The 25,597-nt window shown below is 35.7% G+C and overlaps 3 protein-coding genes and 1 pseudogene across 8 annotated transcripts in view; 3 read left to right on the plus strand and 1 right to left on the minus strand.

Moving 5' to 3' along the window:
* The window catches only part of LOC128162792 (kinesin-like protein KIF13B), an 87,721-nt gene that overhangs the window by 34,331 nt on the left and 27,793 nt on the right, over window positions 1-25,597 (minus strand). For all 6 annotated transcript variants that reach the window (XM_052826182.1, XM_052826189.1, XM_052826196.1 and 3 more), the window contains exons 7-11: window positions 24,458-24,545; window positions 22,740-22,874; window positions 6,207-6,319; window positions 5,582-5,696; window positions 5,020-5,232 (exon numbers count right to left, since the gene is read on the minus strand). In XM_052826182.1, coding sequence (XP_052682142.1) covers window positions 5,020-5,232; window positions 5,582-5,696; window positions 6,207-6,319; window positions 22,740-22,874; window positions 24,458-24,545 — 664 coding nt within the window. The remainder of the gene's footprint in view (window positions 1-5,019; window positions 5,233-5,581; window positions 5,697-6,206; window positions 6,320-22,739; window positions 22,875-24,457; window positions 24,546-25,597) is intronic.
* Window positions 18-1,936, plus strand: LOC128162841 (uncharacterized; annotated as a pseudogene).
* On the plus strand, window positions 7,871-11,709 carry LOC128162834 (uncharacterized). The gene is made up of 2 exons (XM_052826238.1): window positions 7,871-8,210; window positions 8,762-11,709. The coding sequence occupies exons 1-2, from the start codon at window positions 8,132-8,134 to the stop codon at window positions 11,527-11,529; spliced, it is 2,847 nt and encodes a 948-aa protein (XP_052682198.1). The 5' UTR covers window positions 7,871-8,131; the 3' UTR covers window positions 11,530-11,709.
* LOC128162823 (serine-rich adhesin for platelets-like) lies at window positions 15,014-20,113 on the plus strand. Its single transcript, XM_052826227.1, has one exon. It carries the CDS (start codon window positions 15,576-15,578, stop codon window positions 19,710-19,712), a length of 4,137 nt encoding a protein of 1,378 aa, XP_052682187.1. The 5' UTR covers window positions 15,014-15,575; the 3' UTR covers window positions 19,713-20,113.

A 25,597-nucleotide genomic window follows, 5' to 3' on the forward strand; every position in this document is an offset into this window, starting at 1 on the left:
CAGCGAGTGCAAGTGCACCGCCACCACGGGTGACAAAACAATCTAAAAAGTCAAAAACTCAGTCTGAATGTGTTCAAGAATTTAATGTTGACGAGCTAAAAAATCAATTAGGAATAGATAAAATCTTACAATCTATTTCCTCACTCACTGACACTGTAAAACAGTTGGGTAGTTCCAATAGTATGGCACGTAATACGTGCAATGTAAATGACATGCGGTCCACCGAAACTACGGTGCGCACTTCGGGTAATAATTCTCCCGGTAATTTCACACAAAATGTACCCAATAGACCGCTAAGAAATTTGGTAAACATACCTGATTATGATTCACGACAGACTTTTGACGAAACCCCTGATGATTTTGACTTTGATTTTTCTTATTTGAATGATCAAGTTTCTCCCTCTATTGAAGGTGTTGACCCTCAAGAAAGTTTTAAGGGGATTTTAAATGATGAATCAATTCAGATAACAATTGATAACAATGATTGGGATATCCCACAATTAAATGCAAATGAAAAAACTGGTCCAAAAGTAAATGAAGCACTTGGAAAAGCTGTAAATGCAGCCATCTCTATTAAAAGTAGCAAAGAAAGCATGGTTGATTTAGAGAAAAAATATGACAGACCAGAAAACTGTAATTTATTGAAAGTTCCCCGTGTCAATAAAGAAATATGGGATGCCATGAATAAGCAGGCCCATTCAGATGATCTCACTTTGCAAGTAATTCAAAAATCTTTAGCCACGGGTATGATACCTTTAGTACAGATGGCTGATATGCTTGTAAATAAAAAGAACTTGAGCCTCACGTTTGTAAAAAGATGTTGGCTGATTCAATAAGTATGCTTGGCAATGCATTCTACAATGTCTCTATGAAAAGAAGAAATGAAATAAAAAATGTTTTGAATTTTCGATATCGCAAAATTGCTTCTTCTGAAATCCCAGTTACTGATCACTTGTTTGGAGACAATTGTGTCTCTAAACTCAAAGAAATGGGTGATATTACTAAGCAACCAATTGGAATGAAATCGAACTATGATACAAAATTTAAAAATACAACTCAAGCAAAAAACTACATGTCAAACCAAGGGTATCAACCCATCCAAAACCCATACAGAGGCAAAAACCGCCAGTATTCATCATACCCTTCCCAGAGAGGCAGAGGTCAAAGGGGACAATTCCAGTACAGAAGTGCAATGAAAAAGCAGTACAGTTACAACAAGTAAAGGTGAGAAAACTGAATAAACCTTACTGGAAAAAATTTACAAAAGACCAATGGATATTAAATATAATTGAACCAGGTTATAAAATTGAATTCTTTCAACAACCTCTTCAAACATTCTTTCCGAAACAAATTCAATTTAATGCAGTAGAATCTGAAATGGTATCAAAAGAAGTAAAACAGTTGGTTGATAAAGGTGCAATTGAAGAAGTAAAAGATATTTCGGATGCTTTTATTTCAAATATTTTCCTTGTACCTAAAAAAGATGGTAATCTCAGGCCAATCATAAACCTAAAATATTTAAATGAATTTGTTGAATATTATCATTTCAAACAAGAAAATTTGACATATGCTTTAGAACTGATTCAGAAAAATGATTATCTTACTTCAGTTGATTTAAAGGATGCATATTTTAGTGTCAGTGTTCACCCAGACTACAAGAAATTTCTAACTTTTTCTTGGAATGGAAAATTTTACAGATTTGTAGTACTACCTTTCGGATTAACATCATGTCCGAGAATATTTACAAAGATATTGAAACCTGTATATGCATTTTTTAGGGAAAATGGCATAAGATGTTGCTATTATATTGATGATTCCCTGATCATGAATCAAACATTTTCTACATGTCAAGAACAAACAAATATAGTTATGTCAGAATTAAACAATCTTGGCTTCACAATAAATGATAAAAAATCTATAACCATTCCTTCACAGAGAATTGTTTTCTTTGGAGTTATAATTGATTCAGTTGAATTCAAAGTTTTTTTGACAGATGAAAAAGTTGAAAAGATTTTAAGACAAAGTCAATTAATTTTGTCTAATCCAAGAATTCAAATCCGGCAATTGGCCTCATTGATAGGTTTATTGGTTCATGCTTGTAATGCAGTTTTCGAAGGACCTTTGCATTACAGGACTTTAGAAAGAGATAAAGATCAAAATCTAAAATTGAATGGTGATGATTATAATTCTTTCATGACTTGTTCTGTTGAAAGTATTAATGAGATAAAATGGTGGTGTAGAAATATACAATCTCTAAATGGAAAAGATATTAGATCAAGACCAATTGATTTTTGGGTTGAAACTGATGCATCCTTGCAAGGTTGGGGTGCTAGATTTGAAAATAAAATGACAGGAGGTAGATGGACATATTCGGAATCATCATATCATATCAATTTTTTAGAATTAATGGCCGTGTATTTTGCACTGAAATCATTTTTCAAAGAATACAGTTCAATACATATTTGTTTCAAAACGGACAATACAACAGTTGTTTCTTACATTAACGCAAAGGGTGGCATGCATTCAAAACAACTTGATGATCTTTCAGTAAAAATATGGAATTGGTGCATAAAAAGAGAACTCTTCATTTCTGCCCAATATTTGCCCGGATGTGAAAATATTTATGCTGATTTACTTTCTAGGCAATTTGCTGATTCTACGGAATGGATGTTAAAACACGATATTTTCGTGAGAATTTGTAAACAATTTTTTACTCCAGACATAGATCTTTTTGCTTCTCGTATAAATAGACAAATGAGAAAGTTTGTTTCCTGGAGTTTTGATCCTGACGCTTTTCATATTGATGCTTTCACTTTATCTTGGTCAAACTTATGTCCATATATTTTTCCACCTTTTAAATTAATTGGTAGGATAATTAATAAGATTTTAGAAGATAGAGTTAGACAGGCAATAATTATTGCTCCGTTATGGAAAACTCAAACTTGGTTTCCGCAACTTATGTCTGTTTTGATTTCTATTCCTGTTAGAATTCCTCGACACAAGGACCTCTTAGTGATGCCACACTCAGGAGAGCTACATCCACTCCGCAAGATAACTCTAACCGCCTGTCTTGTATCAGGAGATCCCTCTATGACAAAGGACTGGCAAGATTCGATAGTGACATCATCCTTGCTTCCTTACGTCCGGCCACAAACAAACAATACCAATGTTGCTGGCAAAAATGGATACTTTGGTGTTCTAAATGGAAAACCAATCCCTTTTCAGCCTCTGAAGAAATAGTTGTAAAATTTTTGATTTCTTTGATGAGTAATAAAGTTTCATATTCTGTTGTGAATACTCATAAATCAATGTTGATTAACACTTTGCCATATTTTGGTGTTTTATGGGTTAAGGAACCATTATTACTTCCAAAATTAATGAAAGGATATTTTAATCTGAATCCAAGTAGACCAAAAGTGAGAACATCATGGGATGTATCAAAGGTTTTGTGTTTTTTGCGCAATTTAATGCCAGTACATGAAATATCTTTACGTCTGTTAACTTTTAAATTAATAGCTCTTATTGCGCTTACAACAGCTTCAAGGGCACAGACACTTTTGGCTCTTGATTTGAGATATATGTCAGTGTTTGCCGATAAGGTTATTTTTCAAATTCAGAAGTTATTGAAGACATGTAAACCTGGGACTCCTGTACATAGAGTTGTTTTACATAAATTTTCTGATAACAGACTTTGTGTGGTTTCCACGTTACATGAATATCTAAAAAGAACCAAAAACAATAGAAAATCATCTACATTATTTGTTTCCTACAAAACATTCAATCCTGTTTCAACATGTACGTTAGCAAGATGGCTGAAAAATGTCCTAGAACTGTCAGGAATCAGGAACTTTACTGCACATTCCTTCCGTGGAACTTCCGCTTAGGTGGCTTATTCGTCAGGCGTATTGATAAAAGAAATTATGGATGCAGCAAATTGGTCCTCATCAAAGACATTCTTTAAGTTTTACTATAAAGAAGTGAATATAGCTGGATGTGATTCTGATGGACATTTTGCGAATACAGTGTTAAATAGATAAACAATTGACTGTTTGATGATGGTGTACTATTTTTACATTGTTGATAAAATCAATTAAAATTGTAATAAAAAATTACTTATTGTAATGTTATGATATGTATGAATTTTGATATTGATTAAAATGTGGTTTATTTCGACTTTTTTATTTTATGTTTAAAAAATTATTGAATTTTTTGAAATAATGTCTTTATTCTAAATTTTTTGTTTGTGACCAACTCTTTAAATATGCTACATGATACCCTCGTAGAGCCGAAAGGCGATATGTAATAGAATGGACCCTCCTCCAAGCATCCTTTAGGATGTAAAGGATGAGGGTCATTCTATGTAATGAGCCTGAGGCTCAAGAGGGTATCATGTACCCAACCCGAATTGATAAAACTTTGAGGAAAATTACCCTCCCAATTTATATTTTGGTTGTCACAAACAAGCTTTCAAGAATGATTTCGGCACGTGGAGCTGTGCTTTATATACCACTGACCACAGGTGTGTTTACGTCACACAGGTCATTTTTTAACTTCTTTGAATTGAGTAACGCCTCGCTGCACTCGGAGATAATGCTACATGATACCCTCTTGAGCCTCAGGCTCATTACATAGAATGACCCTCATCCTTTACATCCTAAAGGATGCTTGGAGGAGGGTCCATTCTCAAGCAGTATTTTTACTAATCATACGTACAGGTATGTATGATATTCATTGAGCTGATACATGTAGCTCTATGATTTGGAAGCATGACCCATGTTTTAAATCTTTTAGCAGAAAAGCTCTCATTTTTTCCCTCATCTTCAATAAGTTCATGCTTGAGCTGATGTTGTTCCTATTGACCTGTTTTACAGTATATATGTTTCCTTGAGCTGTTCCTGAGTAACTATAAGGATATTTTATCTCAAATCTTAAATGATTGTAAGGAGCTGTTTTAAACCTGAGTTTCACTGAGTGAGCTGTTTTATACCCAAGTTTCATTGGGTGAGCTGTTTTTTTTACCTGAGCCTCATTGAGCTGCTGTTTCAGCATGTCTACCTCATCCCTAAGATCACGTATAATTCTGGCGTTTGGATCCTCATTGACCACAGCATGGTTCACGATCCTCTTGGCCCGGTCAGCATAGCGTAGAGTGGACAGGGTCTCCTCGTAATTATCAGCCGCGGGGGAGATGGTGGCCACCATCACTGTCATACTGTTTCCTCCGAGATTATCCTATATAGTTAATAACACCAAATTTGAAACAGCTAAATTTTAAAAAAAATTCATTTAACTTTCACATTCAATAAAACTAAGCATTCATTTAAAGTTATTGCTTTGATCTCAGATAAATTGAAAGTGGAAACAAAACAGCCAAGGAAATCTTCAGAATGTGAAATCAATAACAAAGACTTTTATTGTAAAAGTTTTGCCAATATCAGTGCATGTACTATAGTCTTTAATTCTCATTGCTGTTGATATGCTTTATTTCAATAATCATTTTCTTCATAAAATACATGCATACAATGAATGTGACAGTTAAATATGTCTTGTACATATTGGTCTGTGAAGCAAGAATTCCGACCTTTAGTAGCCATGTCAGTACAGAGTCCCGGTATGGTACAAATTTATCCTTTTTCTTGTTCCCTGCTGACTGGTCTGCTAATGCTGATATAACCAGGCCAAGGGTCGTCAGGGACCTGAAACATTGAACATATACCGTATGTGTGAATTGGCATGACTGTGCATTGACACTCAGTACTTATTTTACGTGAGTACTTAATTCCGCGATTCAACCGTTTTCTATCAAATCGCAAGAACATAAAATTGGGAATGCCGAATTTTTATCATAATTTCACATACCGGTAGTTTACATGTGTCAGAAAAATAAAAGCGAGATTTTAAATTTCCGAGATCTGCTTCTCCTAATTTTACCTGGATATTATTTCCTTGCATTTAATTAGGAATCTACAGTATATATAACATGTTTATAAGCTTGCATGAATTATTCCTCTTTTCTTATTGAATCAGCTACTTTATTAAAGTGTCTGCAGTGACCTTAAATTTACAAATTTATATATACATTGAAGTTAACAAACACTGGCAGAACTTGTTCGAAGGTTTGTAGGAGTTACTCCTCTTTGACCCACAATCAGTTTGTTCATTGTTGGGGTTTTTTTTTTGTTATTAAGCTTTAGGTGTACACTCACTTGTTGATGTTACTTCCCTCCCGCAGTCTGTCTCCAACAGCACCAGTTTTCTGAGCGCGCTCACTACCTGCCAAGTCTACCAGGCTCACTTTGCTCACTTTTTCACCACTCACCTAGAAGATAAGATTAAATCATCTGTTAGCATGCTCGTATTTGCGTTTACAACATATCAAAATTATTTCATCATTTTTTTCATCACATTTTCCCCTTTTTCTTTCTGCCTTCAATATCCCTTTATAAAATGCAAATGAAAGTAATTCAACACGAGTTAAATCTGTACTGAATTTAGAAACTAACTATTAAAATGCAGTACTAAATCATTTGAAAAATTACCAGTAGTTTTATTTTATTTATGTTATACATATGAAACAATTCAGAAATGAACAAAAAGGTGTAATACAGTTGTATGTTAATATATAAACAAAGTTCATTGACTCATCGTATTTCCCCTAATTCCATTATTCCTGGTGGTGGGGGTGGGAAGAGAGAGAGAGAGAGAGAGAGAGACTTGCACTCATTGTTTGTTCATTCGTTTCATATTTGTTTTGAAATGTTTTCAATTGAGAGAATCGAGTATTATATCTCAATTTCATTTTCAAACTCCATTTCCATCTTAAAATGGCTGATAAAATTCACCATTTATATATATATAAAATGTGTGTGTGTGCTTGTAGAAAAATAAAGCCTTGGTACAGCAAAAAAAAACTTAAATAAATAAAACAGAATGCAACAATCCAAATTAAACAATTATTTAGTTTGGACTGTTGCACTCTGTTTTATTTATCTAAGTATACATATTGATTCTACTAACACTTTTAAAATATGAGTAAAACAGCTGAAAAGCAGTAAATGTAGCTACATGTAATCAATGCCTACAAGTCACTGGGTCTACGAGAAAGTTCTACCTCAGAAGTGAACACCACACAGAGGTCAAAGTTCAATCTCCTGACTTAAATGTCTGACGACTCTGATGGATTGCACCAATCAGTTGTCAACACCGAAGTCAATTCCCCGAGGATTAGCTCCCTTACCTTTGTCACACGTAACATTTCTATTAGGTGACAGAATTAATATCCAAAATATCATTGACTCTTTATTAATTGCTTGTTTGATTATTTTTAGTACATGTTTAGCTGTTCTAACGGACTTGTCGCATCAATATGTCCTAGAGGCATGGAAATGTAACACGTACAATCACTGTGTTTTATCTTATAATTGAATTAAGACGTGATATATCAATCCAATACTGACCAGGGTAAGAAAAATCAACATGATCAGGAAATAAACTTTCAGCACCAATTTCATTATCCTATTCTTTATTTTGCTGGGTTTTTTTTCCATCAAGTACATTGCATCCGGTATCAACCTTTACTATGCAGAAATTAGAGACAATTGAGTAGTTTTCAGCAAAACTCAAAAGATGAAATCCTGAATGCAGATATACTCAAATCATCAATATGAAATTATAGTATGAAGGGTAGGGAGAGGCAATTCCAATGAGAAATCTTTTTAAATAACAAATTAAAACAGAAAGGAATTAGCCAAATCATATAAAACGACTGATTTGTTGATTAAAGGCCCTGGATTCATAGCATGTACAAACTCTCCTCCTGGCCTTTTTTTTTTACACCCACCGCCCCTTGCTGGATCTATCTGGTGGGTCTTGGGGCAGCATCTAGCCAATGCCTGCCCCTAGATAGAGCCAGGCACATTTAACCACATTTATATTTACTTGACAAATGTTTTAAGTGAACAATGACCCATTAATCAGTTTCAACGTCTTAATCACCTTGTATCAATATCACACAGGGAATTGCTTCATTAAACATCAATTGTCTGTAGACCATATCCAGAAATGCACTGATCTGTTTTATTCATAAAATAGTAGAAGTTCCCACTTTTCACTTTTAACATAAATTGTCGCAATGAAGAAATACTTGTGTGGATTTTTCTTCTTTTTCGGAACGTTTTGGACAGAAATCTTTTCACAGACCACAAATCAAGGTAAAGGTATTACTTTTTTCATTCTAAAACTTGTTATATGTAGATGTGTTATGCATACATGTACATGTATTTTGTGAGAATACTAAGGAATCATCATTGTTTGTGGGGGACCAATGTACATGGCTTCCGTGGGTAAACCTTGCCTACAAATTTACATCCACACGAAGCTGTACATTATCATTTGTTTAATATTTATTAAAATTATCCTGATTACACTACCATTGAAATTACATTCCAATGAACCACGAAAATTTTGGCTACCAATTAACATAGACCCTCGTAAAGAAAAAATGATTCCACTGTAAACCGGACAAACCACCCCAATCTGAACTTCATAATATACTAGTAGTCATTGCAATTTTTTTTCATGAATTCAGGGATGCTCTTGGTTTGAATTATCAAAATTGTAAATGTAATCTCAATCTCGAATCATATCATTAATTCACATTAATATTAATCTGTAATTTTAATTTCATACTCACTATGGCAACTTTTTCTTCATAAAAAACCCCTCTATTACAACAGCTAAATTTAAACATTTTACTTGACAGGACAAAATAGAAATTCCGGAATGTCCACAAATCAGACAGTGTCTCAGAATTCTCCAAACAACAGAAATCCAAACTTTCGATCTCAGCAGAATTTCCAAAATACTAACAATGGGCCCCAAAACTGGAACAGTGGACCTCCATCTAGGAGTGGGCCCCCAGGAAAAAACTGGAATGGTGGACCTTCAACCTGGACTAGTGGGAACTTACAAGGAGGTCCTCCTACAAACTTTGGCCCACCCAATAATAACTGGAATAATGGTCCTCCTAATACAAATAATGGACCTCCAAGTGGAAACTGGAATAACGGAGGACCACCAAATGGTCAATGGAATAAAAATGCAGGTCCATCTAATGGAAACTGGAATGGAGGGCCGCCAAATGGAAATTGGAATGGAGGGCCACCCAGTGGTAATTGGAATGGAGGGCCACCCAATGGCAATTGGAATGGAGGGCCACCAAACCCAAATAATGGACCACCCAATGGAAACTGGAATGGAGGACCACCTAATGGAAATTGGAATGGAGGACCACCAAATACAAACAATGGACCACCCAATGGACCCTGGAACAATGGCCCACCTTACGGAAACCAAAATGGACCTCCATATTCAAACTGGAATCAGGGTCCACCACCAGCTCCAGGAATTGGATTTCCATTAATAGATCCTGACCTCCCCGATGGATTGGATACAATGTACCAGAGAATGCAAGCTATGCAAGCCATGCATGAAGTTAATCAATATGCAGGACAACTTGGGGCCTTTGATGTAATTCCACCAATGGCTTTTCCTCACCCTGTTCCAGTGCCTGGAATGATTCCTATCCCGCCGGGACCTCCAGGACCTGTACCACCAGGCACTGGTCCACAGTCTGGTTTTCCTATGAGACCTCATGGCAGAGTTGATGTCTGGGCAGGTACTAATCCCAAAACTGAAAATAGCACTGGAAACTTTACAATGGCTTTCTCTAGAAGAAATTCAGAAACAGCAGATACTTTACGACCAAAGCTAGCCGAGTTTCAACATCAAGGAAGGATTGGTTGGGGAAATGGAACTAACAACTCCAGTGGTATCAATGGAACTCAAAATCAACCTCAACAGTTCTCTAACTTGCCACCGAACTATCCCTATAACCCTTACAGCTATGGTTATAATGCTTTTGGTTATAATCCATGGATGGGGCCTTATAAACCTGATACTCCCGATCACCTGGAGAACAGGAGAGACAATGAGACAAAGTTCATTCAAGACAGACCCCCATATAACCCGTCACCTGCATCTTCAATGCCTAGAGAGAGATGGGCAGGACTAGCTCAGTCAAACCAGACAGGAGTCCCACAACCGAGTGAAATCATGAGCCAAGGTGTTAAAAATGTTCAAAGGATACAGTCAGAAATATCCTCTCAAGGATGGCCCCCTCAAGCACAAAGTCAAAGAGGACAATGGACGCCGTCCTCAAGGAGAAATGACTGGAATATACACGGTACAAAAAAACGCGATCCTGATGGAGAGAAAGGGACTGGAGGAGGCGGAGGTGGAGACATCGAAAAAGAAGTGGATAAAGAGAAAGAGGAAAGCAAAACTAAAACGAATATGAATGTGATCAAAGCTGTCCTGAATGAAGTGTACAGACAAAGAAACAATAAAGACTTGTCTGTTTCATCTATAATGGATGCCATCAACAACAGAGAAACTCGATACAAAATGCAGTACCGATATGAAGGCAATGTTGCACCTCCATCCTGGACTCAGCAGCTTGAAAATGTTGAACCGCAAAAGAAAGAGCCGGGACCAACACCAAAGCCTGCTGAAGTTATGGTAGAGGAAGTCAACAGAACAAGCATTCCGAGAACTGGGGCAAGTTTCAGATTTTCGTCAAAATATATTCCACGGAACTTTGCTAATATCCAAAATCCAAGAATACAACCCATTCACAACTTTCCTACAATGAGTCAAAATCCGAGAGCACAGGCTATTCAAAATGCTAGAAACACAGGCTTTGGTCAAACAACTGCAGGGCCTTTGCCAAATTCAAAAACTTCAGCACCCATTGTTCAAACTCAAGACATCATTCAACAAGCCATTGGTATAGCTCAGTCTGGAGTCATGGTTCAGGCCAATAATGATGCCATCACAGACCTCACTCAGGTGTTTGGAGAGGCCAGCAGCAGCACTACGCCCAGCACAACCACACAGAAGGTCATCTCAATGAATGTAGACACAGAGATCACGATACAGAAAGAAGGCAAGGTCCATGTAGTCAACCATGAACAAGTTATCACGATGCCAGTCAATACCAGCACACCCTCACCCCTACCACAGAGCCAGATGGGTGTCACTATGGCCATCATGGAAACCCTTCCTGGGGTCACCAAGTCCCCCGCTGACACAGTCCAGAAAGTCCCTGTCCCTGTTGAGGACTCCCTGTCACCCTCCTCTACTTTTGGTATCATTGTTGGGATCATCATAGGCGTCACTATAATTCTAGGACCAATTATATGCATACTTTGCCGAGTTCGAAGGCGACACAGGGAGAAGAAACGTAAACTATCAGCAAAAGGCAGTGGTGGGTTCAAGCCAGATGCTGAGGCCATGGAAACCATGCTCGCATGTGACTTTGGTGATCCTAAAACTTCCACTAGCATTGGGCTTGGTGCTAAAGCCAAAGTCAAAAGCTTCCTTACAAAGCCCCCGCGGCCAGAAAAACCATGTACTGAACTCCAAACTCTAAAACCTAAAAGTAATACTGTTACTGCCATCATTCACTAGATGAGATTTTATAAAAAAAAATACTTAAATTGTTGAAATCTTTTCAAAAAAGGTGTAAGTAAACATAGAAACGGATGTTGGAAATCCTTAAAAACTGTCTTGTAGAATGTTTAAATATGGATTATGTCATTTTTTTGTGCTAATAAACATGTCTCAAAAAACATCAATGTTTGTTTAGAGTTTAGAAATTTCTTTCATTTCTGGTATGGTGAAAATTTACATTTTCTTCATGCAAACACTGAAACTTTCTCAAGAATGCCAATTACTGAACACAAATATTGACTGTCTTAACAAGTTTTCAAAAAATCAAACTACAGTTATCTGACCAAGTGGTTACATTCTTGCGGAGAAACACTATCAAGTGATGGGCAAACAAAATTAGGTGGAAAAAATAATTAACAGAAAAAAAAATGACTGTGTGATTCTGTCTGCTTGTCAGATTCTGTGACTATTTGGTTAATGTTAGGGAAATATGAAACAGCACTCAGACAGAGCCAATAGACTGCTGTCAATAAGGCCTCCCAATCAATGGCTGTAAAGGAGATCAGCCAATCAACTGATCCTTGGGGGATGTAACAACCCTGAAACATCACACAGAGGGTGGCATAGTGCTATCCCAAACATTAATTCTCAATGATTTAATGATTCACTTTCAAAAAAAAAAAAAATCCCAAAGCTCCAATTCCTGGTTTTCAATTTGAAATATAAACTCTATTTTTGGTTGGGAAATCATCATAATGTTAACTTTCTATGCAGCGTGCACGTGACAAAAGCAGGATGCTTTGGTATTAAGAACACAGGGTAGCACTGAAGGTGAATACAAGCTATTGATAGACATTTATTCAGCATTAGTGTTCAAACATTATTCTTGTACTAACAGGTATCCAATAACAAGCCATTGGATATGACAGTTAAATATTTTCCATGATACGGGCCGGGCAATGAAACCTGGCAACATCAAAAGATGACAAACAGATTTGTGATGGGATGTCAATTTGAGTGTGAAATATGTGTTTTGTCGAATAATTAGAGTGATAAAAATATATTTAGTAGTTTACATTTTGTCGCAAAGGCAATCAAAGCCGGAGTTATTACTTCGCAGTGTTTAGGAACATAATATTGCGCTTTGCTTTGTAATCACATCAGATATCTCCTGGGACAAAGAAGTAAAATTAGTGGCATCAGACACGAAACAACTTGGGTGTTTACCCCTATGTTTATCGCTAGAGACCAGAATGGTTTGGTAAATTTTGATTTGATGGTCGACTCTTTTTAAAAAATTGTTGTGATTGTTTCTGTCATTAGAAGAATCGTTTTGGATCACAATTATTTAAACAGGTACCAAAAATGGCATCCACAAGTCTTGTTAGTGATACCATAATCGACGCAAGTGCGACACCACAGGAAGTGACCGTCTCCATCGTCATGGCAACATTACTGGTGGTGCTCATTTTGTTGCATGTGATATTTTACATTGTGGCTAACAGGAAACTAGAGGAATGGTTTAGACGTTTTAGACAACTCTTACCAAAATCGAGATCAAGTACAACGCCTCGGGTAACCATAATGAATGTGAAACCCATCAAAAACGGCATGCAGGCGAGAATCGACTCCGCCTCAACAGTCTGCCGTCCGAAAACTGCTGGTGCTTCATGGGACCGAGTATCTCGCCTCTCAGATTCCCCCAAAAAGTTAGAACGGAGTTACTCTATTCCACCAAGTTCCAATGAAAATAACATTGTGATCTTGCATGATTTACAAAGCTTTTCATTGGAAATGGACACTTTTTCTAGTGAAAATGGTATGAATGCTCAAAAATGTGAAACACGGTACAGTAAAGGACAAATAGAAATGCAAAATCCTGTTGTCCATAATGTTAAAATACAAATGGAAATGGACCAATCTACTACTGCGGACAATAAGAGTCACCCTGACAGTGTGGTTTGTAATGGGTATCAAAATACACAACTACCCAACAGTGTAACCTTGTAATAGGCTATGGAATCAATCGACGGAACTGTGATAACCCACTTATAGTTTCTGTAAGTGTACTTGACTGTTATCGGCAGAACTATTATGAGATTATCCTGAGCATTATAATAGTCACCTGAATCCTTATTTCTTTTGACATCGTATCAATCTTGGATGCAATAAATACATAACAACAGAGACTTTTGTTTAATTTCTGTGATACCTTGAGGTACTGTAGCATCAAGTATTTAAAATGGCTCTCTATAATAGTTTACATTGTTTTCATTATGATCATTTAAGGCCATTTTGGTTCTTGGGCCAATATTTTCAAAATCTGATGCAGCAGAGCGGTGTTATATTTTTATTTCATAAAATAAGGAAGCAGGATTTTTTGTTTTAATTTACAAGTTGCAATTGATATCATAATGCAGAAAAAGCGATGTTTTAAAGCACATAAATAATTACTTTACAGTGATTGTGTCAATCTTATAGCTTAAACTAATTGAAATAAAACATCATGAAAGCTACGAGACTTCGGAGAGCCCCGTGTTAATGCATATTAGATATAAAGTATAGTTCAAGCGGCAGGAACTACTCTCCTATATACAGTTGAAAATAGTGCTCCTGTTCATATCAAAACTAAGACCATTTCTGTCATGATCATAACTTAAATACAGCGTCACATAACTAGTTTCAGTAGCCATTTGCAATACTTGTTTTATGTATTTTTGGATCAAAGCGGTGTTTACAATTATTTTGGTTATTTGTTATTAAAAGTCAATTTGCGTTTTACTGACTTGGGATTCTAAAATGATGTCTTAAATCTGAATTATTTCCCTGGAAATCGGAAGTGCACAAGAGAAATTTTATTTTATTCATTTACAGATAAAAGTGAGCAATGTACAGTGTTAAATCAGGCCTGAACACCAAAGAATTAATTCTATATGGCTTAACAATACTAAAATCTTAAAGGGAAATCACATTTTCTTGAATTTACTTAATAAAAAAAGCAAAGCTGACAAATTCAGTCCGTGATTTATTGAATAAAAAAAAGTGTTTTACTTTACATAAAAAAAAAACACTTAATACTTTTCCAAATGGTTTGTTTCCAATAGAATCTGGCATGTGTGCTGAATAACAAGTTTACTTAAATATTGATGAAGAATAGACAGTCTCAAATGATGCTAATTATGGATAAATTACATTTATTTTAATTATTAATAAAATATCACATGATGAAATAATAACCAGATTAGTTAATACTTTCAAAATACATATAAATGTATTGAAATGTATTGAAATACACGTAAATACATGTAAATAAAAAAACTAGGCTTTCTACATCTGCATAAAATACAGTGTTTTGTTGATAATGTTGATATCAGCTTTTGGGGCTTTTTTTTCAACCTAAAGAAAAAAATATTTAATAGCTGAATACTGTAGATATGTACATGCATGTCAACTACAAATACCTGTGCACCATAACAAAATCAAAACGTAAGAAAAAAACAATTGTACTTAAGCTCTACAAAGTACACAATTAATTTAACCAGTTATTTTTTTCTGAACACATTTCAAGATTAAACCAAATTAAATTCCAGAATGCCTAGCATCAATAAATCCCAGAGAAATGTAGTGTACAAATGGTTGTTATTTTGTATGAAAGCTATCGGTCCTGACTTTCACAAATTATCAGACTTACAAAGGGCAGGGGTAAATAAACAGGGTCTACTTAAACCCCCCGATACAAAAAACAAACAGTGACCAATTCTTTGGATAGATTATTCATGCTTGTCATGTCAGCTGTATAAGGCAGTTATCTCCCCTGTTGATTAGAGAAAGCAGACTGTGCCTCATTAATTCATTGCTCCGTACACTCAACACGACATGAAAAGTTACAAAACGTCTTTTAGTTAGCAAAACAGTCATCTTGCTCAGATTACCTTTGCACTTGCTATCTGCAAGGTGAATATAATTGTGCAAAAATGATGGATTTATGCAATCTCTGAAGTAAAAATGCACCTGCAAAAGGCAGTCTCAAACATAAGTTATTAGACAACCAAAAAGACAATTACATGATGCGGTCTCGGAAGACTTTGACTTTATTCATCCTTCTAGCTCTTGTGGCTTTCGCTAGTGGTTTTGATTTACGTGATCAAAGTGTATGTCCAAAGAAATGTGTTTTGTGTGAAAAAAATGACACCTCTTGGGAGATCTTGGGAGCTGTTTGTGAAGATGTGACCATAGCCGAACTTGCTGGGCCTGTGAAACATGTACACATTTATGATGGGGCACCAGACAAGATCCCCAATGGTATTCTCAAAGATTTTCTCTTTTTTGGAATCCAGGATTTAACGTTTCTTAAAATCGAGAACTATGGACTAAAACAGATTTGGGGATCACCTCTGACCAACAATACAAATTTAGAGGTTCTTGATCTGACAAAGAATGAAATTTCAGAAATCACAGACCAATCCTTTCTGGGTCCATCAGGTTTGAGAGTGCTTATTCTATCCAAGAACAATATTTCTCACATTCCAAATGACACTTTTTCTGGATTGCAAAGCCTTACCAATCTCAACTTGTCATATAACCATCTTGAAAGCATAAGTCCTGTTCTATTTGATGGTCTGCCAAAACTCAAAGATCTTGATTTATCACACAATAGAATTGATTCACTTAGTAAAGAGGTGATGAAAAACATTGACACGATTGAGAGATTAAAACTGGGCTATAATCAATGGAAGTCCGTGCCTCCTCAGCTTTTTACAGGACTTACACATCTGTATTTTCTCAGCCTGGAGGGTAACAACTTGACCACTATTTCAGAGACTGATTTCCCGGGAAGAAGTGTTACAGTTCTTAATTTAGCCAACAACAACTTTACTGAAGTTCCCTCTCAGGCTTTGGAAAAGTTGTCAAAATATGACCTAGTATTCAACATCAGTGGGAATCATATTGAGAAATTAAACAATCTTGGTAACATAACTTTGGAGGTCTTAGACCTGAGTGGCAATCATATGACAGAAATAGATCCAGGAGTGTTTGAACATTCCTCAATATCTACTCTTGATCTGCATAATAATGAGCTGACAACACTTCCTAAACTAATGGATCTATATCTAAGACTTATGGGTGCTCGAGAAGTACTTTTCCATGAAAATCCCTGGCATTGTGACTGTGAGTTACAATGGCTGGCCGATTATCTTAGATACCATTACTCAAGGGTAGACCCAGTTTGTGCAACTCCAACAAAATATCAAGGAAAAATGATAAGAAAGTTAGGCAGGGAACTGATGAAAGATTGCTTACTTACAACCACCACCACCACCACCACCCAAAGTACAACTACTTTAACCACAATGCAACCAAGTTCCATAACTCAAATCAACACTCTGACAGGGTCCAGTTCACTGTCGCCAGTCTCAACAACTAGTTCAAGCTCCGTTAGACCCTCATCCATAACCTCAGCTCAAATTTCTAGATTATCTGAGAGTTCTACCACTTCAGTGAAACAAACAACTAATGTAAGCAACCAAAATGTGTCGAATCCTTCAGGTTTATTATCAAATACCACAGAAACGACTTATTCAGCTACTGGCCAATCTTACAACACAACAACTCAAAACTACAATGCAAACACCACCACACAAAACACCACTTCAGCAGCCACCTCATTCACCACATCATCTGGTACAGGAAACCAAATTACAGAACTTGTTACTCAAACAACACAACCAAGTGCTACATTGCAGCAAGCTTCCTCTTCTTATGGAAATGAAGTGACAATCTCTGTAGAACAGACCAGTGATAAGATTAACACATCAGAACAAACACTGAGCACCACAGAAAGTGGAACCTTAACCTTAGAAGTTTCTTCCCCTGCTCAAACTTTTCAATTTGGAAAGACTACATCTTCAGCTTCGCAAATGCCAGAAAATTCTACGTCAACAAATACTGGAGGTAATCCTCTATACACAGACTCAACATCAGGAGAAATGACAGATCAGACTAACGAGGTTTTGATCACTGATTATACCAGCGCATCCTCAGAACCACATGGGGACCAAACTACAGAATCTGTTCTGCCCCAAAATGCAACCACTTCAGAAATTTTTCCACTAGAAACTGGATCCTCTGATCTATTCAGGCCTGAACTATCTACAACTGAACTTGAGTTAAGCACAAATAACCACATCAATCAAATGACCACACAACCAGACACATCAGAGCTTAGCACTGATGTAGAAGTCACCACCACATCCCAGCTATTTGGACAAAGCACCACACTGAAGGAGTCAACAACTAATGACTGGCAGACATCAACAAATGATCAACAAACAGAACCCTTGCCTGGAAGTCTGACCACAAATTCAAATCAAAATGATACAGAGTCTACAAATATCAACAATGTTCAAACCACATCAAACCAAAACATCAACAAATCAGAAACAACAACAGGAAACTTGGAATATTCAACAAATGGAATCATGGAGTATTCCACAAATCAAAATTCACCACAATCAACAACTGTGTCAACAGAATATCACACAGGAACTAAAGAAACAACAGAAGAAAGTACAACAACATCAGAAACAACAAGCCAAATTCTGCCAACAAGTCAATCAATGGTTGATACATCTAGTGATACTTTATCAAAACTGGACTACACAACCATATCATATACAGATGTTAGCTCTCAATTATCACACCTTACAGAAAGCACAGATAGTGACTCTACTTCTGCTCCAAATTATCTCAAATTCACTACTGAGACCATGACATCAAGTTCAGTATTTGAGTCTTCAACAAGTGAAATAAGTACAGGGCAAGAAACAAGCTCCAGTGAGACTGACATAACCACGCAGCAATTCAAGCTCACAACCATGCCAGGAGGCTCTGAGAATACCACTGGGGAAAATTCAACAGATCAGACAGCAAGTAACAGTAGTGGAGCCTATTGGGTGAATACAACAACAACAAAAACAACAACTGAAGCATCAAGAGGTGAAAATACAGCTCAGCAAAATGCAAGTAATGGAGCCCCATGGATGGATTCAACAACAACAGCTAAATCACTAACAGGAGAAACCATAACACAACTAAATGCAAGCACTAGGCCATCTGGGATGGATATGACAACTGAAGCATCTTCAATGCATTTAACAGAAGCCAATGAATCAAGTGAAAGCCCTTCTATTTCTACAATTACTTCCAACAATGAGCTCAATGAAAGCACTACCGTTAACAACCATGGCATTACTTCAGGAAGTTTTTCAACCACTTCTGGTAATCTAATGAATGCCACAACACAAAGCATCACAGGAGAAACAGGGACATCTGAAACAAGTTCCCCATTAAATGCCCTTATTACTAGTTCCATTCCAGCTTCATTGAATTCAAATACAACTGAAGAAGCCAATTCATCAAGCTATGGAATTAATCAGACAACTAGTGAATACGCTACACTCCCAACAACCATAGACTCAAATTCCACTGCACAGACAGTACCGAACTCTACTGCAGCAATTGGTTCTAATCAAACCTCTGGGTCAAATTTGTCTACACTGTTCACTGGCTATTTACCATCAAATCTGTCTACAACAACCATGACAACTTTTTTCAATACCAGCTCCAGTCTAACAACCCAGCAGTCTACACAAAACAACAGTTTTAACACAACAACAGATAGTGGGATTTCTCATCCAACGACTTCAACAAACATGGTGGTATCAACAGAGAGAACCACCAAAGAAGAAGTCACCACGCAAAAATTGACAACTCTACACTCCACCAATCAGTTCCCAAGTTCTCAAGTCCACCTGACCACTCATCCTCTTAACTCAAGCTCTGGATCAGGAGGTTTATCTACTTCAGCCAGCAATGGAAACATAACGACCAATAACTCCACTTATCCAGGAAACGCAGAGAAAACTTCCTCCAAGTCGAAGGAGACCGGGACCAGCATTGCTGCTATTGTGGCCCCAGTTCTTGCCCTCCTTATCATTAGCTGTTTAGCTTTTTTAATATTTGCTGGAATCAAACGTAACTTGTTAAACAAAATTGCAGACAAAATGCTTTGTTCCAATGAGGAGGGCTTTTTCATGCCAATAAAACAGTTTGATCAAGCAAAGCCGCTATTTAACAGAAAGGTCAAGAGCGATTACAGTGTATATGTAACAGACAATGGGGATTTTACACCAACAAAATAAAGAACTAGCAAAGAGTATATCTTATCCTTGGAATATTTACAGCATAAAAGCAACTGCTAAATGCAGTAATAAAACACTGTTCCATAATTATCACCTAATGTTTGCAATGCAGAGCTTGTGCAATCTGTACTTTGCAGTCTGACATTATTTTGTGGTACTTTATACACAATACAACTACATCTGTGGCTTGAATGCTATTCAAGTAAGCTTCATATAAAAAACAAGTGTGAAAGGCTATAAGAAAAGTTATGCTGGGTTTGTCAATTAAAAACTGAGATTGTTGCCCAAAAAAAACCCACACAGTTGCTCCATAGATGTACATTATTAACAGTGATTTTTGTTGTTATTTTGTATTAGCTTGCATATGTATTCTCTATTTTGAATATATCATTTAAATGTGAGATATATTTTTATTCTGTTTGATTCTCAGTTAAATTTTTTCAAGCTCCCTATGCTATTCACAGTATTTATATAGTCAGACTCACGTTGGAGTTCACTAACAGCATGGAAAATGTAACATGATTTTCTGATATAAAAGGCCATAGAATGGGCCTTTTTATTAATCTGTTAATCTTGCTGAGAATTATATTACTGCATTGTTAATCGATAAATTATCAATTTATATGACCACCACCATGAAAATCTGGGAATAAATAGCGGAAATTCAAACATACTCATAGAGCGTGATTTTCAATTCAAACTAAAACGTGATTTATGCTGCAGACTCCCGACGAATTATTAATGCAATAAGCTGCATTTACAACCAGATTTGAAAGCTAAAACAAGTGCATCCTGGGTACTGTCATCAATACTTTGCATTAGCTCTGTTGATTTAGCCCAGTAAACCTGAAGATTTCTCTAAGCTTCAGAGAAACGAATTTCCGGATACTCATAGAAATGATTGAAAAACAGCGCAAACAAATCTTTTCATGAAACATTTTTTATTTGGGTTTTTTTAGCTTTAATACCAATGCCTTTATCCAAACAAATAAGCTTAAGAGAGTTCTCACAGAATGGATCTGCCTCCAACCAAGCTCTCAAATACCGTTTTAATTGAGTTTCTATTGAACTGGACTTGAAACAAGAATGCCTTTCTAAGTAACACTAAAAATAAAACACAAAATATTGATTCTCAAAAAACCTACATCTTTCCCACTATATCATCAGTAAATAAATGGACTGAGGACCTAAATTCTATAGTGTCTAAAATTCTTATCTGATAAAATGGAGTATTTAACACTGCAAAGATAACACGAGGCACTCATATTCTGGCTACTACCAGTCAATACTATGACAAGTCAAGATGTATCTCTATGACGTGCATTCTATGACACTAAAATCTAATTAGTGTTAATGATAAGGTCTAAAGGTACAGAACTAAAATGGGAGTGAGCAAATAGAGTTTTCTGAAAATAGATCATCTATTCTATTGCACAATTATAGTAGAAAATGCTACATGATTTTCAAATTTAAAAAAAAAAAATTGGATATTCTGACTTAATGAGTTTACTACAATCAAAAATACCAGGTTTGAATTGCAATGACGTGTTTAAAATATTGACCCAGTTTGAAAATCATTTATATAAATATGTGAAATCTCAAAAAAGGAAATACAACTCCTCAGAAAGTGTTATACAGGTAGAAATCCATCACACATGGCAATGTGTTGGTGTTTAATCAACTGTCTGACTCTCTCTTTTTCTCTCTCCTTCTCTCTTCTCTAAGGGTCACAAAGCACTGATTGATCAATGGATGTAAAACACAGCTAGTGAACAGACAGGTCAAATGACTGACAAATCTATCAGGATTTGTCTGAATTTAAAAATATATATCTTTTTGTTAATATCTAATTCTTCATAAAAAAAAGTTTGATTCTAAAATTTGTTTCTCTCGACCTCATTATTATTTTTTTTTTGTAATTCACATATTTAATATACTTAATGGATGCCATTATCAAAATTAAATTTACTCTAGTGTATTGTGGAGTGTATAAACATGATGTTTAATTGGTAGTGAATTAGCAACCATGCAATAATATTTTCATATAAATGTATAAGGATGATGAATAAAATATCTGATTTAAATTATCTTACATTCTTCTATCTGAAAAAATCTTCTTTGTGTGTTACATATGTAGTTACAAGAATGTTAATCACTTGACACATGGTAATTTAAGATAATGAAGGTCTTGAGAAAAAAAAAAGACCTTCTTTTTCTAACATAAGAAAGACAACTGGTACAAAAAACACTTTCAAATTGACAGCTGATTTAATTACCAGAATAGACTCAATATTAAGTTAGGTGTCCCTTTCCTCCAATGATCCTTCTGGATTTTCCAGGGAATAGAATTATAAAGATTTCTGACAAAATTTTTGAGAACAAATATTTTGCATTTCTTTTTTTTTAAATCGCTCTTATATTCTAACCTTATATAGACTAACCGCAATCCATGTAGATAAAGGACTATGTGCGGTATGGTCAAATATCTGCCCCCAATTTCAACCAATTTTTAAATAGTTTCGTATAAAATCAAATCTTCATAAATCATTGTATATTTTTATCATTTTAATCTTGATTTTAGTCATCATTCCTCGTTCGCTGTTTATCTATGACATCACCTAAATGACCTAATTCCTGCAAATTCGCAAACAAATGAAAATACTCAGTCTCATTTTTGCTTTATATTTTACATTCGGAAGTACAGAGCGCAGGTCTGCTCAAGTACGATTTTCAACATGTTTTTCTTCAGATAGTTATACACATTATATTAAAAAATGGTATTTGAGCAAGCCTGTGCTCAATGTTTCATTTTGATTTTGGGGGTAAAAAATGCATAATACCGCACATATTTTCATGGATCAGCGCTATAAAGTGCTACATACACTATACATGTATTTTGATTGGTCAATGTTCGAGTCAGCACTATGCTAAATGGCATACTCTTCATTTAAATATGCCAGTGTTAAAATCTGCTGCATGGCGCACTATATTTAGATCGGTCAGTGCACTAAATGCTTTGTGACTTACCCCTGTTGATAGATCGGTCAGTGTTTGGGTCAGCACTATGTTGAATACTGCATGAGATCGACTACTCTCATTGTTCATATTAGTGGCTGCTACAGTTCTGGACTTGTTTCCTTCATTCATGAGGTTGTCTATATCCTACATAAACAAAACAGAAAACTCAGTTTTTCTTTCGATTTCTTTGTTTCGGGTCAGGTAAAATTTTAGAAAACTTGTCTTTTATATATGGGGAAACTCATACTAAGTTTTGCTCTGATAACTCGATGTTGTTCAATCATAACTGCATTTTTTTTTAAAGTGTGTGGTTGGGAAGGGGTGGATGGAGGTTACTCCATGATATTCATTCAACACCCATTTTTAAATCCACTGGCATATGGCACAGTTCAAAAGTTATTCCTCTTTCCCTTTTAATTCTCTTACCTAACAGGAGTTATGCCTCTTGATATACACACTGCTGAGTGGATGAACTAAGTTATCCTTAACTGTTATCGTTGAGATAAAGACATTTTTAATCAGCTATTTACTATATTTTCTCAGAACATTTCAAAACTATCCAAAAAAGTCATAAGCACTAGCTACTTTCTCTTTCATCTTATTATTGCAGATCATCTAATCACTGCCAGCTTCAAGGATACTCAGTTACTTAAAATATTAACACTCAATGAATTATAACCTTAAGCGCTCTAAAGTGAAACCAATATTTCTATTTTTCCTGAGCACCATGGTTGCTACATAGGACGAATAAGGCATTTCCATTTCTGAATTGGCTGTTTGATGCACAGAACCGGTTAATGAATCGTTGCATAGGCTTAATCTCGATGCAGCATGCAATTCAGTGCTATTATTTCATCACTTTCATTGCGGCTTCCTGCTCGTCAATAACAACAAGGAGACGACTGGTGCATTCAAACTTATGTTGTATGATAAGGATCGACTCTTGGGGGGGGGGGGGGGGGGGGGGGGGGCATTCAAAACAGATAAACAAAGCTCATCGATGACACACAAATTTATTTGGCTTACATAATCATCATTATTGTGCTAACAAAATGAAAGAAAAGGTCTTGGATTCACGAGCTCAGTGAATAACAGTATTTATATACTCTGTCCTATCACATATTTGTTTAATTATAGTGGAATCATTTTTATTCCGAGGGCCAAAATTTTTCTGCTTTGTGGGGATGTAAATTGGTACAACCTTGTGGCAAGTTCAGGATAATTTTAATAAATAATAAACAAAAGTTTGTAATAAAGTTCCTCAGAATGTAATTTTGTGGGCAAGGGTTAAATTTTCATTTCAATATAAATCAATATGGTAATCTTATAAAAAAAAAAATTGTGCAAGAAGTTTTGAGATCTTTTAATGGATACTGTCAGATTTTTCCAAAATAAATCTCTGTAAGGAATATTGTTTTTTGGTTTTATACATTTCTTTGGGCAAACAGATGTCATGGTATCATGGTAACAGGTATCATGTCAATGAAGAAATCTTGGACTTTTCATATCAATCTTAAAATGTAATTCCCCGATAAATATGTGTATTTTTTTTTTTATGCCAAAAATGAAGACTTAAGTTTTTCAAGATTTGACTGACAAAATGTCTGATTAATGTCATCCAGGTTGTTATTTTCTTGCTATGATACAGCTATAGTACAGCTTTAGTTTGTGTAACGATTGATATTCACACAGAGAGCGTGAACTCAACAAAGAAGTTGGAATTATACCTCAAATGACGCCACTGCCAGCATGGACAAACCATCCACATATGGTCCCAGGATATTGTGTTCACGCACTTTGAGATTCTGCTTACTTCTGCAAAAATATTGATGGTATATTTGATATAGTATCACATTCAAAAGCCCTATACCAAATGTCAATCATCTTGGACATACCAAAAATAAATTCTCAAAGACATGTACATTGTATAAATAAACTTGGATGGATCTTGTTATAGGCAGTATGAGTCATCACTTTTGAGTACACTTGTTTTGTATGGAATCAAGTTACAAGTATTCACGAAAATTGTTATTTCAACGAGTGAACTGTATATCTCTGTTTGTTTATCATAATAGTAAAAAAAAGCCTAACAGATTTCACAGAAATTCTTTGAGAGTGAATCAGGTATGTGGATTTGCAGACAGGCTTGGATTTTTATAGTCAAGTTATTGGTTTGATAACTTAGGAACTAACTTAGAAACTTGCTTACAGTACACCTTAACTGGTGGTTAAGTATGTGTTTTCGATAGTATATAAAATATGCTTTTGCATTAAATGCACTGGGGCATGATTTACTACTCTAAAGTTTCATTTTTGTACCCATACAGTGGGAGTATTTTATGCGGTTTTAACCTTATCGCCTTGCTAGTGTACATTTTCCCAATGTGTAAATACTGGTAACAATTTTTACAGTACAGTAAAACACGGTTATAGCGAACACGCTTTTAATGAATCGACGCTTGCAGTGAAGGGATTTTCATTCCCCGTGACTTTATTATATGTTGTAAACTTGACTGATATAACTAATTATGCTTATACCGAAGCCAAATCGCCAGCCCCCTGGCCCTTCCTTATAACCGTGTTTTATTGTATAGTGATAGAGTGTTTGGATATTCATGGCATGACTTTATACTCAGTAACATACATATGTGCTATTCGATTGCACGCAATACAATGGTTTGCTAGTTTGCTGTGGTGAACTTTTGTAATATACTGGGAATCAAAATTACTTGGCTGTAAAACAATACCCTAAGAACCTACATTTTACATTTGAATTAACATTCTTTTTTTCCCTTACAACAATAAGGTCAACATTGACTGTATTTTGGGGAAACATTGAGTATGTGAGCCTCCCTAATAGAACAAAA

Source organism: Crassostrea angulata, chromosome 1, assembly GCF_025612915.1.
Source record: "Crassostrea angulata isolate pt1a10 chromosome 1, ASM2561291v2, whole genome shotgun sequence".
NCBI classification, from domain to species: domain Eukaryota; kingdom Metazoa; phylum Mollusca; class Bivalvia; order Ostreida; family Ostreidae; genus Magallana; species Magallana angulata.

Excerpts from the sequence above, each read along its gene's own strand:
- LOC128162834 (XM_052826238.1), top strand. The coding sequence starts at position 8,132 with ATGAAGAAATACTTGTGTGGATTTTTCTTCTTTTTCGGAACGTTTTGG. Across the intron at positions 8,211-8,761 it reads TTCACAGACCACAAATCAAG|GACAAAATAGAAATTCCGGA; the intron begins GTAAAGGTATTA and ends TTTACTTGACAG.
- LOC128162823 (XM_052826227.1), top strand. The coding sequence starts at position 15,576 with ATGATGCGGTCTCGGAAGACTTTGACTTTATTCATCCTTCTAGCTCTT.